At 46.0% G+C, this 19,349-nt stretch overlaps 1 protein-coding gene across 3 annotated transcripts in view; it reads right to left on the reverse strand.

The window, feature by feature from the left end:
* Positions 1–826: 826 nt before the first annotated feature.
* Positions 827–19,349, reverse strand: part of SEPT6 (septin 6) — a 31,913-nt gene continuing 13,390 nt past the window's right edge. For 2 of the 3 annotated variants that reach the window (XM_026061020.1, XM_026061022.1), the window contains exons 4-10: positions 18,241–18,427; positions 17,843–18,004; positions 11,839–11,935; positions 11,375–11,543; positions 10,382–10,514; positions 9,424–9,614; positions 827–4,886 (exon numbers count right to left, since the gene is read on the reverse strand). In XM_026061020.1, the coding sequence (XP_025916805.1) occupies positions 4,871–4,886; positions 9,424–9,614; positions 10,382–10,514; positions 11,375–11,543; positions 11,839–11,935; positions 17,843–18,004; positions 18,241–18,427 (955 nt within the window). In that variant the 3' untranslated portion in view covers positions 827–4,870. Of the gene's footprint in view, positions 4,887–7,435; positions 7,480–9,423; positions 9,615–10,381; positions 10,515–11,374; positions 11,544–11,838; positions 11,936–17,842; positions 18,005–18,240; positions 18,428–19,349 lie in introns of all 3 variants that reach the window. The other variant, XM_026061021.1, reaches the window with a different exon arrangement.

Here is a 19,349-nt window from a genome sequence, read left to right on the forward strand (position 1 = left end):
CGGCTCCGGCGGCTCTTGGCGCCCGCCTCGCACACGCTCCGGTAACCCCCTAAAAAAGTGGTTTAGCCGGAATTCCGTTGCATTCCTCCCGCCCCCCGATTGAACACGACCCCCCCAGGTGCTGGGCTCGAGGCAGGCGGCCTCGGCCCTGACCGCCGCAGGCAACGGCGCCTCGGGCCGCGCGAGCCAAGTTACGCAAGGATTCTAAAGCCAAATTAAAAAAAAGGCCATAGCCAGACTTTACGTGCAGCAAACGCCTCCCCCCAGCAGCACAGACATGTTTCTATTGTATCCATAAGTGGTGTTGCTAATCACAAGTAATATTTTTAATTTCTAGTCCGAGCCTTGGGGCACCCTCCAAAACAAATGCCCACCCATAGGTTTTGAAGTAAAACAAGAGGTGAAAAAATAATTAATACCAGCTATAAAAAGCATATTTACCCTCTGTAAACGTTTGCATCTGGCTTATTTCTGTTTTCGTACTACGGCCTAAGCAGAGTCAGACCTGGCAAACTTCCGCTGTACCAAACCGAACCTGCCTTGGCGGGAGGGAGGCTGGCGTTGAGGGGGCCACGAGGCGCCTGAGCAGCGCCGGGGGGGGAGACAGTGCCGCAGGGGACGTCTTTTCGATGAGATGCAAAGGAAGCAACCACGGAAGCTGCATGCTAGCACCCAAGTGTTTTCTTTGGCGACCCTACAGAACTCTTCCTCAGACACGCCAGTCCCAGCGCCCTGCCAGACGCCAGCAGCGCTCACCTTCCCAGCTGGGCAAGCGTCTTCAGCCCAGGCCAGACACCTAAGCAGAAAACATGACAGCACACACACAGGCCTTTATATTTTTTATTTAAAATTTACATTAAAGTTAGAAAGGTATCAGGCTAAACAGTGCTGGTTCTTCAATGTTTGTCATGTAAATATATAACTCAGTGCAGTACTCACACACTTCCGTTTGTAAAGAGGAAACAAAAATAAGAGGGGAGACAGTAGGACACAGCTTGGAAAAACATGCAGTGAACGTTCGAGGGCAGGACAAGATGAGCAAGAAGTGCTAGGACTGGCTTCAGTGCATTTAAGGACACTGCACTCTACTCACATGAGATTTGGATGGAGTATTATTATTATTATTATTATTATTATTATTAGACCAGCTGTCAACATCGCCTCTCCCTCCTGATACTGCTAGGAATAAGATCATTTTCTAACTTTAAAGAACAGGAGGAGGTGCAATTATCTGAATATTTTTAATGCAATTGATGGTCTAGTTAAAAAACAAAAAAGTACCACTCAACCCATGTCGATCAGGCAATGGAGCTTGTTTAGCAAGGTGGTGAGACACAGGAGGACACCAATGAAAACACACAGTTCTTCTTACTTTATTTCTTTGTTAAAATTAAATATTTCGTGGCTGCCAACATAGCGAATTGCACCATGTTTATACTTCCTTTGACTTTGAATGCAACAGTTTCCAAAACCAATCAAACAACAGCATATTGAAAATATTCCTTAGGCTTCAAACCTTATGGAAGCCCCTGACATTTATATCATTAAAGACAAAATTAGAAAAAAAAATATGCTCATAACAATGTTTGAAAATGTATTCGCTACATCATTAGTCCAAACATCACATTTCTGTTGCTCTTCAAAATTTTAGGTAAACAATCAGTTTCCCCCTRTATTATTCTGTCTTGTCACACAAATTACAAGACACTTCAATTTTAAATACCATGCAAGTCAGTAAAAGAGCTTCTTTCCAAGACACTAACACTGAAGATTTGTTTCCCATCCCTCCCCAGACATAAGATCCCTAAACGCTTCTAGAAGTGGCAGTCTTCTCCCTCAGACCCAGTGCAGCTGGCGAAGACAGATTAAAAAAAGCTACAGAGAGAGAAAGGGAAAAAAAGAGAAAAAAACAGAAGATTATCAAAAAAGAGAGACATTCAAAAAGCAGGAAAGAGAGATGCAACATGAAAACAGCTGACAGAGGAGAGATGGAACCTCTTCTATGAGGCTGTATATCTTGTCTTCAAGGAAATCACATAGGTAAAACCCCTTTTTAAAAAAATAAAAAATAAAAGACTTTTAGTAACATTCTAATAAGGCAAATGGTCAAGAAAGACAGCCAGTGACCTGCAGCATGGGAAACAAAAGCCAGATTAAATGCTCCTTTTAACAAATAACCTAGAAAACACTGAGAAAATGATATTGACTGGTTTGGGGAGCAGGCCTACCTTCAACAGTAACAAAAGAAGTAAATACTCAAGTTATTTTAACTTGCTTAAAAAAAAAAAGAGCCAAAGCATTTTAAGGGAAATAAAWTTGTATTTACAGTGAAACAGGATACCTGAGATAACATAAATACATTGCAATCAAGATTTTTAACTAGCTGGAAGTGACCGCTGGAAGTGGAGGCCACCCCTCCGTTTGACAGGGTTGCTGCGCAAGGGTTGCTGCTCCTACAAGCAGCTAGCGGCACTAACAGCGTGTGGATGGAAGAGTCGAGAACAGTTTTAAACTTTGCTCTTTACTTATGTCACAATGTGTATCACTGAATACAAAGTTTTCATTTCGTAGCACTGATCCAAGCTGCTCTGAACACCATCTATCAGTGCAAATGAAATTACTTCAGAAGTAGAGAGTCTAAAGCAAAATTTACCAGCAGATGTGGGCCAGGGAGCTGCCCAAAAACATGTCCCTGAATATCAAATTTTGCAAGGCAATGAAAAGCTCACCTGACTGGGAAATATTGCCCTGCACTTGCAATAAACGTTCTGGTGATCAGAGCTTGTCTGATCACGGCAGCCTGCGTGTGTTTTACAGGGTGTTGGTTTGCGGATAGGGAAGAGGGGAGAAGTTGTTCCTGAGGTTTGAGCATCCTCCAGGCTACCTCTCTAGGTAACGTGCTAAGCAACAGCTTGTGCTAAAAGTYGCATTACCTCTCATGGCTAGGTCTGAGGTGTGCTCATCCTCCAGAAAACCTAGGGCTCGAGGAGCCAGGACATCCTGACCTTTGGGCAGGGGCGGGACAGGTGGGTTCCTCCACGGAGGGACAGCTTAGCCCGCGCACAGTGCAACTGAAGCATCGGGGCCGCAACAAGCAAGTCTGAAATGGCAATGAGTATTAAATGCTGGTTTTCAGGTAGCATGAATTAGCAAAAGAAAAAAAAGAAAAAAAAGGAAAATTAAAAAAAGATAGATGATGTCACRAAATGACACCAAGTATAAAGAGAAAAGAGTTTTTAATCTCTCAATTATGCCATAATTAAACTAAGGTGGTGTTGTCGYCTTAACGTCACCAATAAATACATTTAAACTGCATTGTTATTTTGCCAGCAAAAATAACTCACAGAACGTATTTCCACATCCCTTATTTATCTGGGTGGAGAGGGGCCAGGAGAAAGGGGAATCCATTAATTGTAGGGAAAAAAAATTAGATTTAAAGTTGCAGTGTCCAAAACCTCATTACGGACTTATGTTACATTGTTTAACAAAAGCAATAACCGCCAGTACATAGTAAAGACAGATTCACAATGAGAATATAGGATATAGCAAGGGTAACACCATGGAAAGGTCACAGCTGAAATGCTGTCACGTTTTATTAGACCCTCCGATTTAACAAGTAAATGAAGGTCCATTCCAGCCCATTGTATTCAGGGGTAATTACTCAGTACAGAGCCATGGGTTACTGTAAAAGAAGGGCAAAGAAAACAAAGAACAAAAGAAGTAAATGTTAACCAGAATTCACTGTCTGAGGAAGACTTTATTATTTTCTCTCTCTCTCTTTTTTTTTTTTTTTTTTTTTTTTTAAAATTTCCCCCATCCAGAAATACAGAGAAGACACCGGCAGGCAAACCACAGTTGTACTGGGCCACTGAGCAAATTCCTGGCCCCACTGAAACACAGAGCAAAACACCCTCCCTTTTAGCGCTAATCTTGCATTAAAAAAAGGTTTTTGCTGAACAAGAAAAGTAAAAAGCAACCTACAAACATCTGTACACTCCTAAACAGATGCCAAATAATAATAAAAAAAAACTTAGGTAATACTTTTTGCATTAAAACCAGAAATTTTTGGAATTGTTGAGAAGAAAGCTAAAGAAACATCATCATCTTTCTTCACAAGCACTGATACTTAGAGCAAGGTGACCAGTTTTCCCTGAGATTGGATCCAGGATACGCATCAAGCCCAGCCCAGCGACAGGGAGACAGGGCAAGAGACCCTTCGGACCCCCGCAGCATTCAGGCAGCGCTTAGCTGCAAACCATGGATCCACGTTTGAAAATCCCCCAAGCCTGGGGAGCGGAGGACTCAGGCCCGTGCCTTGGAGGGTGTCAAGTTTTGCAAAAAGTCCTTTAACACTACTTGAGTCACACACATAAGAGCACAGCTGGGTAATGATGGGTTAGACAGAGCGAACTGGAAAGGGGAGGGGGCAGCCGCTCTCGAGAGACAGGYAGCGCGTCCCCCGCAATGCGGCACTGGGGGGCACCCGCAGCGGTCCCACGATAGGCACTAAACGCACCAAGCAGCTGCGCTCTCTTATCATGCACCCCTCACGCCAAATGGTGGGAAGGGACAAAAAGTCGTAACGATTTAGCGGAGGGGACACTAGTACTACAAGCGCTTGGCGGCCTGCTATTGACCAAAAGAGAAGAGGTATCAGCAACTAGCATCCACTGCCAGTTCCACGTAGGTTATTGCTGAGTTCTTCACAAAAACTAGTGACCCAGAACAGCCAACGGTGCAGGCTCTTGCTTAAAAAAAATGGTGAGCAGAGTAAGGGAGCAATGAGTAAAGGTGAGCAAACAGGCACAATGGCATAGCTGCATGTTAACCGAATGTGGGGGCATTCGCTTCTGGTGTGAAGGGAAGGGTTCTACAGGAAACCCGAACTGAAAATGAAAGAAAAAGGCAGATTAATGGTTTTATGGATTAATGACAAAAAATAAAATAAGAACATAAATATGTTTCCTAACACACACAAAAAGGAAATGTTGCTAAGTGTTAACAAAGTTTAATGGGACTACAAAACATGCTTTATGCAGGCACACGCATGCAAACACGCACACAGGCTCAGCAGTGGGATGAACCAAACTTCGTTTTTAAAACAATCACTTCACAGTTTTGCAAGCTACAAGATTCATCAGCTGTGACTTGTATGTATCCCTGCAAAACAGTGAAGCCCTGGAATACATTATGGAACAATATTGAGAGATTTTTTTCTGAATTCTGAAAAGTACCATATCTACATGTTTAGTTTAGCAAGGACAAATGCCCATTGAAAAGGCACTGTCTGCATTTGTATACTGGGAACAAAGAACTTTATTAGATTCAAAGCCCAGCACACAACAGTGTACAGTTACAAGGATTGCCAAAAGCAATCCAAAACCAACAAAAATCAGTAATGTTCACTCTAACTGCACTTTAGCAGTGCCTTCGTACTCAGCACCAGAATAAACACTGTTATTCTTTGAGCTTATTTTTCCACATTCAGCCCCTGAAAAGTGAAGGACTGTTCTTTTCATTGTTTTACACAGTTACCGTTAGCAGTGGAGATATTCATTCTACCAGACTGCTCCGGACGACTGCGAACTCCAGTTCGAGTCAGTGCAAGACCCTTCTGAAGCTCTTCTGTTAAGTGGACTGTCCCATTGAAATTAAATTCAAATGCTTCTCGCTGACAGCACAACGTTTACTTGCTTTTCCATTTCCCTTGGTGGGGCTACAAGGGAAGGAATCCTAGAATCGGCTTTTCTTTCCCTATTTAAGGGCAGGCTGTAAGTTACTTTGAAACTGGATCCTAGAAAGAATGTAAATCCTAGGAGGTTTGTCTGCCGGGAAGGCTGGCCTGGAGGCTGAGTTTTTAGGGTGATTTATAGTTAAGGGCTGCTGTTCCAACAGGTCCAYTCTCAGAGACCCGTGCATCTCTCAGCTTGGGGGTGCTGTCTCCCTCATCTTGGATTATAGGGTTTGCTGCTCCATCAAGAAGCAAGACATTCCTGTAGGAGCTTTCCTTTTCCTCTCACCAGAGAATCAACAGCAAATTAAAAAGGCTCATTTAAACACATTCAGCCCAGCTATAAGTAGCCCACTGTCATTAGCAGTTTAACTAATAACCCTAATGAAGATGCTGCYCTCCTGCCAGGCAGGTGCATTTCTTAAGCAGCTTTGTTCAGACGAGCCTCCATTTGACAATAGATGCAGGCACTTTGCACTGGAGACGCTCACTTATGGCAAGGTTTGTTAACCCTTCCAGGAACCCGTAACTGTTCCACCAGCCTGCCCATGACTACGTGGCCACCTTACGTCCATGCTGAGATGTTTTGGATAGAGCGGCAGCAGCTGGAGTGGGGGGACTCAGCCTAACGCTGCCAACCAAGGGCTCTGCTCCAGCGGGAACTCTCCCTGCCTTGACAAAACCCCTTGGGGACTCAGACGCTGGCCCTATTCAGAGGCAAAGTGCTCTTGCAGGCTTTCTATAGCCACATCTTCAACACAGCCCTCTTCTACCGTTAGCCTTACCCTAACCATGGGCACGCTGGGCATGGCTCCCAGAGGTGTGGGTCTGCGTCTGTCTGCTACAACTGAATATCCATCCATGGAGTGACCCATGTGACCGATCTTAAAAACATCATAACGTCTCTCAGTCTATATTCACAGCCTTCATTATTTGCTAAATGCTCAACACACGATCCCGCGTTATTTTGGACAATCAGCACCTATAGTCAGTTGGCAGCTGAATATTGGTTTGGTTATTCGGCAGTAGTTCCTTTAACCCCCCATACACATATACACACACACACACACACACGCACGATGTTTTGTGATTCTCTGGTGCTTTGGGGCAAATGAAAGCTCTAGGTTTGGCAGGTTTTACCATCTGTTGGTGTGTGAAGGGGGGATAGAAACTAATCTTATATCCTTCACCTGCTCTGTAACCATGATTTAACACTACARCTTGAAGCGGTGGGAGGGAAAGAGGAGAAAGGGAAGAGAAAAGAACTTAATTTTCCATCAGCTAGCTGGTTTCTATCATCACCACCACATTACCATAGCAATTGTTGCCATAGTATCAGCATGGCCTATGTGGTTAAAGAACATCATTTACTTCTAAGAGAGCTGGAATAAAGAAGACAGAGCCAACAAASTGCTGGAAAGGTTTATAAGGAAGAAGCTCTAATCCTTATTTTATCCATGTTTAATGCCCAAATATTGAATCTCCATGCATTTTACTTTGCAGGATCTTTAAAGACACACTTCACTGCATCCTTTTTCTACAACTACAGATGTAGAGACAGACTGGTGGAGCATCTATAGTAAGGGTGAAAGCAGAAGAAGGCAGAGACAACATTCATGGGCTTCAGGCCTTGCATGGGGTCTGCTTTTTTTTAGAACCGTAACTGATCCCACTGTGAGGTCTATATTAGTTAATGACGCTTACCAGGACAACGTGCTTCATGCACCATGCAGCCAAACAGCAGTTAACTGTAAAATAGCATACATGTAAGAACTAATGATGATGATGATGATGATGATGACGATGTGACAATAAAAAAAGAAATCAAGTCATGATTAGTGCAAATTACAGAGCTTGGGTTTAAAAGAGTCATCTGTGAAAGAAAAAGGCTAGTTTACTGCCAGCCACTATTAATCAAGATATAATTAAGCTACAGCTGGTGAAATTCATGGATTGTTACAGAGATTTATGATCTAAATATTGAAAGGTATTATTAAGGACAACTGGAGAAGTTACAGAGCAAGGCAAACATCACCACTTATAACAGCTATTTCACTGGAGGAGACAGAGGCCTCCTAATATCTTCCCAAGCCTGTCTCATGCACTGACCTACAGCTTTCATGGAGCTTTCTGTGCCCCAAACTTAACTGACAAATTGTTTTTTCGCACAAATGTGCTCAGTGTCAAGGAGTGTTTCTGAGATCAGAACTGCTTCTAGGAACCAGAGTGTGACTTGAGCCACAGCTACTGACTACAGGGCGTATCATCCCCCTTTCTACATTCCTGAGCCTGACTAATCTTGGGGCAAAAGTCTGCAGTCCTCAGTGCGCAGATGTCTGTGGGCTCTAAGCMTGAAAGGAGCTCAGTTGTGTATTCCTCAACAGTGCAGGCTGGGGAGAGAAGTCTGTCCCCAGTCAGTCTCAGGCTCCTCAGCGTGAAAAGATATTAAAAATCCCCCGAAGGTGATTCRAAAGAGCAAATCAAAATATGCAGTGCAAAAAGGAACAGACAAGCCAAATAAGAGCAGGAGCGCTAATTGCTCATCACAAAAGAATTTCGGCATGGAAGCAGCTCCAGTTCTAAAGTAAAAAGACTAAAATGTGATCTGATTCTGGTTATTGGGTTTTTCTTCTCCTGACTCATTTGATTGCAAGCTTAACAGTCATCGGCTATTTTTCCTGAAAAACAGCCCTGTCACCTCTTTGGGCACTTGCCATATTGTCCATACTAACAGCACTCCTCCTTGTACTTAAGACTGCCTAGTGCAGACCAGATTTATTCTGCATTTGCTCCAGGGTTGCGCAGACAGGGATTGTGGCAGCGGTATAAAAACAGGCCCTAGCTTATCTGCACACTGCTGTTTGTCCACATGCTACGGTGGCTCAGCACTCTGCTTCAGATAACATACCACAGTGAGAAGAAGAGGAACTGCTCATCACTAGGTGAAACGGGAGAACTGCCTCAGCATGTATTGCTGGTTGCTCTTCAGTGACTGAGGAGCAGTAAGAGCCTGGCGTGGGCACTGCAGACAGCCCAGACCACAGGATCCCAACGAGGGGCTGGATCCTGTCTCACCCGTCCCAGCCATGGGGAACCCCCGCTAAAGCTATGCTTTAACTCTCACTCTTTCTGTGGAGGGCAAAAGCTGATCTAGTTCTGGAGAGAGCACTAACAAGAAACTGAGACTTGCCCCCTGCATTGCATTTTGCAGATGCCACAATTCAAGGTTATTAGGTTTCCTGGATAATTTCCACAGGATAAGCTTTCTCCTAACTTGAACAAGTAAGATCCTGAGACAAGAGATGCTCCTCTGTGGGAAGTGGGACACCCCTGTTACCCACACACTGTCCTTGAGGTGCAGCATTCCCAAGCAACTAATTTTGTCCCAGTCCCCTACCAGCACTGACAGACCAAGGGAGGAGCAGGGAATCTCAGGGAATAGAAATGAGTTCACCCTCTCCCATGCTGTCAGTGAGCAATAAGGGAGGTTAGCACCCTGCTCCCTGCTCTTCAGGATGACAGATAGAGGTAAAATGCCTCCAGCTACTGCTCAGCCTTACTAGGGATTGAATCTGCCTGCAAAACTTCCCCTGACAAGGACTGGCCAGGCTGGGAGAGAGCTATGGACACCCAGGAAAATAGTAAAAGAGAACCACTACTGAGAAGCAAATACCAGCAGGTTAGCAACTTACTTTTTTCTCTCCTTATCTCTTTTAAGAGTTTGTGATCCTCCAGCCTGCTGAGCCTGAGATTGGAGCAATTCAGCCGCCGTCTTCCTTTGTTTAAATGCATTCACTTCATCATCCAGAGACTTCTTCTTGTCCTCTAGCTTCTTTTTTTCATCCTGATGTAACTTCTTCAAACGATCAAACTTTTCRTGCAGCTAGAGGGAAAGGAGAAAGGTGAGCAGGACCCAGCGCTACCAGATACTCTGTTTTCAGGAAAAGAGAAAGGTGGAAGGATCCCATGAGATCTGTGGCCGGAAAGAGTCTCTGTCAATCTCCATACTGATACTAGGCCCCCCACCCAGGCTGACATTGCATAGACAAAGGGGAGGAAGCAGCATCCTTCCCAAGAAGCTTACAAACCAGGCAATGTTTGAATAATGCATCATTGCACAGACTAAGGATGGAGGACTAGGAGAGTGAAATAGCAGAAAAACATTTTAATCCATTTATTTTTCTTTCCGGGGTCTCCACCTTATTCTTCCTTAAGAGGTCAGTAAATTACTGGATTTTGGTGCAAATGCCAACAATTGGATTGCAGCTGTGTCATGCCTTTAATCTTACATCACAGGATTTACTTCCCTTCACAATGCTAAGGAAGTTGCATGTGTACATTTTTCATATAACAAGCTTACATGAGGGACTCCGTTTCTTTCCTTGAGTTTTGGCATACTGCAACTGTCCAACAAAACCAAAGAATGTGGCACTTTCCTGCTGCAGTAAGTTGTACAGCCTGCAAGCACTGCAGTCTAGTTCTGATCTACAGGATCAACACCTTAATGTCCCCATGATCCCAAGTTAAATGTTTGATTCTGCTGAGAAAGGCCTAAACCACACTCTGCAGAAAGTGCTTTGGCAGCAGCCGCCTACTTGAGGGTGGATCTATCACTCACAACCATGAAGAGACAAATACTGCAGTCTTCACCTCTTTTTCAGCCTCCTTCAGCTCCGCTTCTTTTTCCTTGACCCTCTGGACAAACATTTGCCTCATCGCCTCTTCCTTTTTCTGCAGTTCTCCCAGAAACTCATTTCTTTTGGCCTCATAAGTTTCCTGTAAGCTAAAGAGAAAGGAARGTCCAATGATGCAACTTGGAACAAATTCTGCTTCCTCTGTGCATCTCTTTCTAATGAAAGCATGGAGTGGCCATGTGCGAATGAGCAGAATTTAACAGACCTGCTCTAGTGTTCATGGAAGGAGATCAGCTGAACCCCCCAGTGCTTTGAACCCCAGAGAAGTTCAGCTCCAGCACCATCATTTTTAGCTTTGGCCCATCTTGTTTGATAGGCTTCAAAAGCTATAAGTTATATAACTTATATAAGGTTGCCTCTTCCTCCACCCGGGCTCACCAGGGCTGCCCAAAACCAGACAGAACCATGGTGGTTCATGGAGGACTTCTGAAGCAGCTCATGTGGCTTGTTCCTCTCCTTATTCCCATTCTCATTTCCCCCTGTCCAAATAAGTTGTATCTCATGGCCTGTAACAACATTAATGGCCAAATCTTGCCCACAGCAGACTCGCCACTCACCCACCCATGTGTCCCCAAGGGCTTCTTTATCCATTCATTTCTGAGGTCTGTGAACTATTGCACTTTTCCTGTACGTCAAACGTTGGGCAATTCAAAGAGACCAACTGTCAACAAACAGTAGTTCAGAGGACTCTGCTGTGTCTCTGAAGCACAGATATTTCTCCTCCYGTACCTGCCTTTTCATAATCGATCCTGTACACAGTCTCTGTGCTTTCACCTTCTCTCATCCAGTCAGCACCTTTGCTGAAGTCTGGATTTATCTGACCTGGCAGGTTTTCTTGCTGCACTGGTTCTTTACATGCCCTCTCAAGGACAGACGGACACACACACACACACACAGTGCATCCAACAATGCCTCCCTTGAGCTATCCTGTCTCCTCCAGATATCCCACCTGAAGGGCTTGCTGTCTGGATCAGTGTCCTTGAAACCCATCTCTTCCAGTTTACATCGCCTGTACAACTCATAGTGGCGTGTGTGGGTCTGTTCGCGAAGGTCTTCCATGTTCACACGGATCAGCATCTCCCGCAGTTTCACAAAGTCACAGTGAGTCTCATTCTCCACTGTAAGATGACACAAAAAAGAGTAAGATGGGGGCAGAGACAAAGGTCTCTCCCCACACTCTCCACCCATCTATTCCTCCAGAAGGTTTAATAGCCCTTACAACCGGAGATAACTGTTACTATAGGCCTGACACAAAGATTTAATGAAGGATAAACCCCAGTGAAAAACTGAAGTCCAGCAGGACGCAAGTCAACAGCAGTGCCATAAGCAGGATCAAGGCACCCCTTGCTCCTTTTATGAGAGCCTACTGCCTCCTTGCAGAAGTGTCACCATTATGCCATGGGCTCAACTCACCCTGCACTGTGCCCCAGGGGTACTGACGAGCTTTCATCATTTTGTTTCCTATTTTCAGCTCCTCCGTGCTGCCGATCACTGCAAATGGCAAGTGGGCCTGGAACACATTTAATGCAACCCTCGTTAGTCCCTCTCAACTCTGGCTGACTTGATGGCACACAGAGATTAGCACAGCCACTGAGCAAGACAGTCATTACGCACATGCTAATCTCAGGGAGTCTAGTCACTGGCCACTAGTCCAAGACAAGGCGCAGGGGGAGAAGGAAGGATCATTTTTGGAAACCTTGTTAGCACTACCACTGTATATCCTCTACCTGGCTGATCCTCCCAGCCACAGGGTCTCAGGTGAGATGAGCCAGTGCAAGACTAGCATCAGAAAGACAGCTCGAACAACACGCTGCGCGGCTCTGACTGCAGTGGTGTCCCGGGCGCTTGCCAGGGCTGAGGAGAACATCTGCACAAGCACAGAAGCTGTAAAAGAGGTCTTGGAGCCTTCTTCAATTTTACCCCCTCCCCAACCCTCAGCTCACACAGGAGCACAAGACAGCTTGCTCTATCATATTGGAGATCAAAGTCCCTTCTTCACCCCCAGAGTAATAGCTCCTTCCTCCCTGCTTGCTTCAGCCCTGGTGAGGAAGGGCTGAACATGTCCCTGCAGCGGGCCAGCCTCCRCATCCATGCATGCCCTGATGTCTGCCCTGGCCTGGGCAGGGGCTGTGCTGAGACTGTCCCATGCTAATGCTTCACAGTTCTTCACACGCCCCGTGGYTTGTGTTGGGGTTCACCTGCAGCACCCCCTCTCCCAATCCCCACAGCAGTCCTTTATCAAAACTGAATTTCTCAGAGCCTAAGAAAAGACCCAAAGGGACTTTGATGGCTTTACAAAATCCTCACGATGCTGATGCTAAACACAGCCACTGATGGATGGCCGCACAGCAAGAGGACAAAAAAGGCCAAATTCAGGGCACATACCCACAAGGATGGATCTTAGGAAAAGCAGAACACAGTTGGTACCGCTAGCTCAACCATGCCACCATCTCGCTATGCTCTTCAAACGTAGACACACCCTCCTCAAAGTACGGTTGTTAAAGTATCTGAAGGTTGACCAAGAACAGGAGGCGTTTACTTTTCCAAAATCCAGAAAAACAAAATAGTCACTTCTTAGTAAAGAAGATGCTTTTTGCCTTCTGCAGAGAGACTAAGAGACTTGCCCAACACAAGCTTAGCAGAGTTGGAACATCAATGCTTCTGACACCTCTCCAGGTCCAGACCTCACCTTGCACTTCCCCCACCACTCAAATTCAAGCAGCCAAGCAAACCTCCCAGATGCTGCTACCTTGCTTTGCTGCATTTATCAGTTGTGCAATAAGTGAGATTTCTCCCCACCTCTGCTTGCTCCTGGGAACTATATTGCATTCTGCCAAGCTGCAAAGAAGTCAAATGCAAGGTTTCAACACTTAAAAATAAGGTCACGAGCTCCCCGCACCCACCCCTTATGCTGACTTACGTGCAGTGACATTTGTAARCTAGAGCCTTTAAACTGCACCGAGTTCTGGGCAATTAAAATGGCCCCAGGATGCCAATTATATGGAAGATCAGTGACCCTGGATTGCTCACAGGAACAGGTAGTGAAGTTTTAATTCCACAAGTTATTTGAAAACTTGGGTGAGCGAGTGACAGTTGGTACAAGCACAAGGTTTCAAAGATGATGTTTTCCAGTTTCAGAGTGCAGCTCATATAGTCAAACTGCGAATACAGCAAAACTGCTTGTAAACACTCAAAGAGCAGCTGCTCAGCTTCTACTCCAAGGCTTCCCAGCTCCCCATGGACGCACCAGAATAAGCAGGGCAGGCGTCAGTCTGAGGGGGCTGTGCCGGACTGTGCTGAGGCTCTGAACACGGGGGCCTCCTGGATCACTCTCCATGCAGAGTTACCTTTGCAATGATGCCGCATGCCAGAGCCTGGAGGGACGCGTGTCAGCGCAGAGCTGGGCCTATTCTGCTCAGGATTAGCTCCCTGCAGGAGAGGCCAAGCAGCAAAAACAGGAAAGCGGTCTCCCAGGTAGAAGGAATCTGATTTTCAGCAGAGGGCTGTCTAATTGCAAAGGGCAGGGAGTAAAAATCGCTTGAGGGGAAGGAAACAAAACTGACCCAACTGAACACCGCTCCACACACACACAGACCTTGAGGGGAAACCCCCAGCCAGCTTTCAAAGAAAGAATTTGCTCCCTCTTTTCAACAAGCTTTTCCTGCCTTCAAAGAAAGAACGCACACAAGAAGCAGCAGCATTATCCGCAAACACCTCCGCACACGGAGCCAAGCAACATTGTCAGGGCTGGTGCCCACGGAGCAGGCCACTGCCTCTCCTTGGGCTGCAAACAGGACTTGCATGTCCCATGGCGTCCTCTTGTCCAGCTGCTCCCAGGTATGTATCCTCACGGGCGAGAGGGCAGGGGAGACCTCACGAGGCAGAGCACGGGCTGTACTCTGCCTCTGGCTGCTCTGCGAGGAGCTGAGACATCCCGCCATGGGGGCTTGAGGGGTGCTGCCGAGCACTGTTTGGGCTCTTCAGCTACTGCAGGTTGAGCTCCTCGCTATGGGACGCACTGGACTGGGTCCGCACCTCTGCCCCATTGCTGGAAAGTCAGAAACGCCCCAGGCACTAAGCCCCCCGAAGGCTGCAGCCGCCTCTTTGGACCTGCATAGAGCTGTTTCCAGAGGAAAAGCCGTCGCAGCTCTGAGGCAGCTGAGAGGTTTCAGGCTCAGGCCAGCTAGCGCCTGGGCTGTGCCCATGCCGTTCCCACTCCCGGGCATGGGATCACGCTACTATTTGCTATAGGCATTGCGCTCCCCACTGGTGACCCCCCCTCCGCCGTGGGCCACCAGAGCTGCCCACTCTTCTCCTCTGCCCCAGCCTGCCGTTTCTGGGCGAGAGTTTCCAGATGTCCCTCTGGCTCTCCTYGAGGAGCTTCTCCCACTGTTGTAAAAGCTTTTTGTTTCTTTTATACGCAGGTCTCCGAAAGAATGAGCTAAGGGGGTCTCCGCAGCGACAAAGCGAGCAAGCGATGGGAGCGAGAGGAGCGCCCTGGGACGGGGGCAGAAGCCCCGCACTGCGGCCACGCAGGCACGGCCTGAACCTCCCCGCCTGGCCGCGGGCTCGGCCACCCGGAGCAGCGAGCCTGCCTCCGCGCCAGCGCCCACCGCCTCGCTGCCGTCTTTACAAGGGAGAAAGTGCCGGAGATCTCCCTTTTCCGTGAGCACCTAGCTTTCCACTTCTACCATGTGGGACAGCTCATGTTTGCTGTGCGTGGCTTCATTTAACTGGCAGGTGCAGGGAGAATAGTTTCTTCAATAATTAGACTAATTCACTCAAAACTGAAAAGCCAGTTGGGAATCGAAAGAATTGGAGAGCTTGTTTTTCTTATTATGAGTTATGAATAAAATCCAGATGGGAGGAGATGTAAAGAAGTCTGGAATGTGTGTTCAAGCAGTCCCCACATCTCTGAACTTGGAAATGTATGCTTAGGGGGATTTTCAAAATGGCCAAATGAATTTCCAGGAAGATTAGGCATCTTGTTCTGAAGATTTGTTTAATCCTATTATTTTTAAAATACTGCATGACACCTGTGTTCATCATTGAATACTTTTGTTTCTCATCATGATGGCATAGATTTTAAATCCTATAGTGTGTCAATACGTCACAGATCAGGCAATAATTCCTTTGCTTAGTAGTCAGTTTTGAGTGCAAAATACTCTGAAAAAAATTCCTCATGCATCCAGCACAAATAAACATGATTAACTAAAACATGTATTAAATAGTGAGTTTGTGTATTTTTAAATCTAATTTTACTTTTCACGGAAAAGACGACCAATACAGGTTATAAGTAAAACATTAGATAATCCAAAGAACATTGTCAAATTCACCTGTAATAAAACAAAATTAAGGTAACTGGTCAGGTTATAGAGTGTTTGCTGGTCAGCAAACAAGCACAACCTTAACACAAAAATTACATTTATAACCTTTCAAAGATGTTGAGCTGTAACAGGCAAAGACAATGAAGCTTTCTGTAAAGAAGTACAAACACAAAGGTTAAAGACAACCCGTTTAAACCAAAGCTTTCCATTCCTCGATTTAAAACATGATTAAAATTGACAATTTAAATCACAAACTTAAATCGGCCTATCCTGGCTCTTCTACTCATCTCAGTCCCTCCACAAACTCATCTCCTGACCTGAAGCATAAGGAGATTTGTCTTATGTTGTTAATAAAACCAGTATTTGGATATAAGTTTTCCAGGTCTGCAGAACAGCCTCGATCAGATTCAGATTCCTGCCTGCTTGGTTCCCATAGACCTGATAATTATGATTTATATCAGTTCAGTGGAGGATTTAATGAGATGATCTCTCTGTCCAGTGGTTGACACAACCCAGAGTGTCTACAACCTGAGACAGCAATTCCTGCACAGGAGACGTGGAAATGGCTGAAAGGAGAGATGAGAAGAGGTTTACATCCACCCTTGGAAGGGCTGAGGGGAGAGATCACTTCTCCTTTGCCATCACGTCCCTCCAGTTCCTCGGGAACTGGGGGATGTTACATCTTCATTTCCAGATGTATTTTTAGCCTTACGTAGTGAGAGTGTTAAGCCCTGAGTAAGATGCCATCACAAAACTACCCTGACCGGGAAACCACCCCAAAAGCTCTTACGGTAGGACAAACTTAACACTTCTTTCAGGCCTCTCCACAACACTGTACAACTATTAATATTAGATCAAGAGAGAAGACAAAAGCACCCAGACTGGGATCTGTACTTCAGCAGCAGCAGTTAAAAGAGCAACTTACTCTGCTTTCTCTCCTGTAAAAAGCCTTTTCGAATATGGGGGCAGGATGCACTCCCAGTGGGCCAAGCTTGCTCCATCTACAGGGAGCCGCAGACAGGCACCCACGGTGCTGGGAATGCCCAAGCCAGAAAGTGCCCCCACAGGCACGCCAAGACGTGTGTCTTGTTTTTCACACATTGGTGGTTAAGAAGTGTAACTCCTCACCACAGCATACTGGAAGTTCACTGGAGAGGACCAGGAGATTCATGGGTGTGAAATCCACTGAGAATTCCTTGAGCTGAGGGTGGTCAGAGGCTGGTGAAGCATTTGGGGAAAGCACTGTGCACTTTTCCTATCTTCTTACATACTCCAAGAGTGACAAAAAACAGATGCTCGGGGAAGAGAAGGACCACTGGGCTGGACGGACCTCTGGCCCAACCCTTGTCTTTTACAACTATAGTACATATTTCTCATATCAGCACTTGGACACAGCCAAAGTGTTTTGTGGGAAGGGAAGCCATTGCTCTAACCAGCCTTGTTAGACCTCCCAGCCCATCTGTTCTGGCCGACAGCACTCTCCTTCACCAACGCCAGCCCAAGGACCCAGCTACGTAACTAGTTACATCATGAAACAGCAACACAATACAGAGAAGCGTACCAGAGCTGGCCAGGGCTCTGYTGCAAGGACAGCCACAGACAAGAGAAGACGCCCATGGAGACAGTTTCACAAGCAACACCAGCCCAGGAGAGCAAAACTGCTTGGTGAAAGAAACACAGGGCCAGGAGCAGAGATGTATGTGTCTGTAGACAGCCTGCCCCTCACGCCAGACAGTTAATACCCATCTGATTAGTTCAYAACCCAGGACTGCCCTTGCCCCGCACAACTAGACCTCACCATCCGCCCAATTTCCTGCAGGTCCCTCAACACATGTGCCTTAGGAGAAGGAAGGAATTAAAAGATCGTTAAAAGACCCTTTGTTTTCCGACTAGAAAAGCCCATTAAAGAGGCAGTAGCTCACAGCAAAGCTCTGCTAGTCTAGGATGATACTACATCCTAGTAGACTGGGATCTCTGAAAACTCCTGTTTTTAAGAAGCAGAATAAAAGGGAAAGTGTGTTGAATGAAACACTCCCAAATCAGCCACAGACTCCACAGTTACAGAGAGGAGGAAGCGCCGAATCACTTACGTTCATTGTCCCATTTATCTCCGCCACCGATTCATCATCTGTTGGGAACTGGTAGATCTGAACCCCGTTACTGACCAGTTCACTTGTGATTTTAATTTTAAATTTGGTCAGCTCACTCTTGGAAATGGCATCAGATTTGGCAATGATAGGAATGATGTTGACCTAGAAAGAAACAGAATCATAAGAAGCCTTGAGCTTTGCTCCAGGTAGCTTTTCCAAGTCTGCATTGTAACTTATGAAAACTTAAAGTGCTCAGTAAATCTACAGGATTTGTATGGCAACCCAGTAATCTCCCCTAGCATAAGGGGTATGCAGGGGGAAGAGATGAGCCCTGGAAAAGCAGCAGCATTCCCACCACATGCAAGATGACCTGCACGGTAACAGTCAAACATTCCTACCTTGCTGTCAAGCTTCTTCATTGTTACCAAGTCCAGGGATTTCAGCGAGTGGCCGGTCGGAGCAATGAAGTACAAACAAGCATGGATCCGAGTATCATGGTAGTTGTGCAGGACCCTCTTTATCTTCAGTTCTTCTTGCAAATAGGCTTCAAACTGAGCATCAATGAACTCGACAATGGGCTTATAGCTTTGGGGAACAGAAAAAAAGTTATACATCTCACAATCAGAGAGGTAAACGGACAATGCTCCTTAGCTGGCTTTTTAGAAATGAGCTGCTTGTTAGATCTCATTCCCCAGGACCAGTTCTCCTTTGAATCTCCCCCACTCCCCTGTCATAAGAAATGTAAATGTTGCACTAGTGACAAGGAGATGTGGTCCTACATCAGCATCTAGCAGTCTGTCTGACAAAACATATTACTGGAGATTCAGCAGAGAATAAGAGAAACACCATTAAAAGAGCTAGCTATAGAGTAATCTCTTCCAGGGAAAGTGGCCACTCATACTTTGAAACATGAGGGTGAGAGGGTTTTAAAAGAAAAGATAATGTAGACTCATGCACAGCAGTGGATAACCCTTGCTTCCTTTCAGGGAGCGAACGGCTTGCTGCTCTCACAGCCTCATGTCATGATGGTGAAGATGCAGCTCCATTCAGTACTACCTTCGCCCAGTGCTCTGGGGCAGGAAATCCTTGCAACTCCCTTGCAGGGTAATTTTAAATACAGAGACTGTCAGACTCACAATATAAAGCACATCAGTGTGTCTTAAAAAAAATAAAAGAAAATCTAAAAGATTTGCAACAAAGGAAACCCCATCTGCAACGCCTCTGTGAAGCTGTGGGAGGGTCTGGTGGAGAAGGTCTGGTGTAATCGCACACCCTTGCCTTGCCCCACACCACACTCCAGCCACACTGGGACTTGAGCTGCCAGAAACATTTCCCCAGGGTATTTCACTGGATATTTATTGTACTTCCTTTGGCAAGATGGAAGAGCCCTGCCAAAAAGTGGTTGCAGTCACTAGACCACACTAGTGGTTTGGTGAGCAGCTTGTGGTCAGCACAGCACAAGGAAACAAGCACAGAAATGCCCTGGAGTGCTCTGCTCTCCCCACCA

Source organism: Apteryx rowi, unplaced genomic scaffold (genome assembly GCF_003343035.1).
Source record: "Apteryx rowi isolate R43461 unplaced genomic scaffold, aptRow1 scaffold_174, whole genome shotgun sequence".
NCBI lineage: Eukaryota > Metazoa > Chordata > Aves > Apterygiformes > Apterygidae > Apteryx > Apteryx rowi.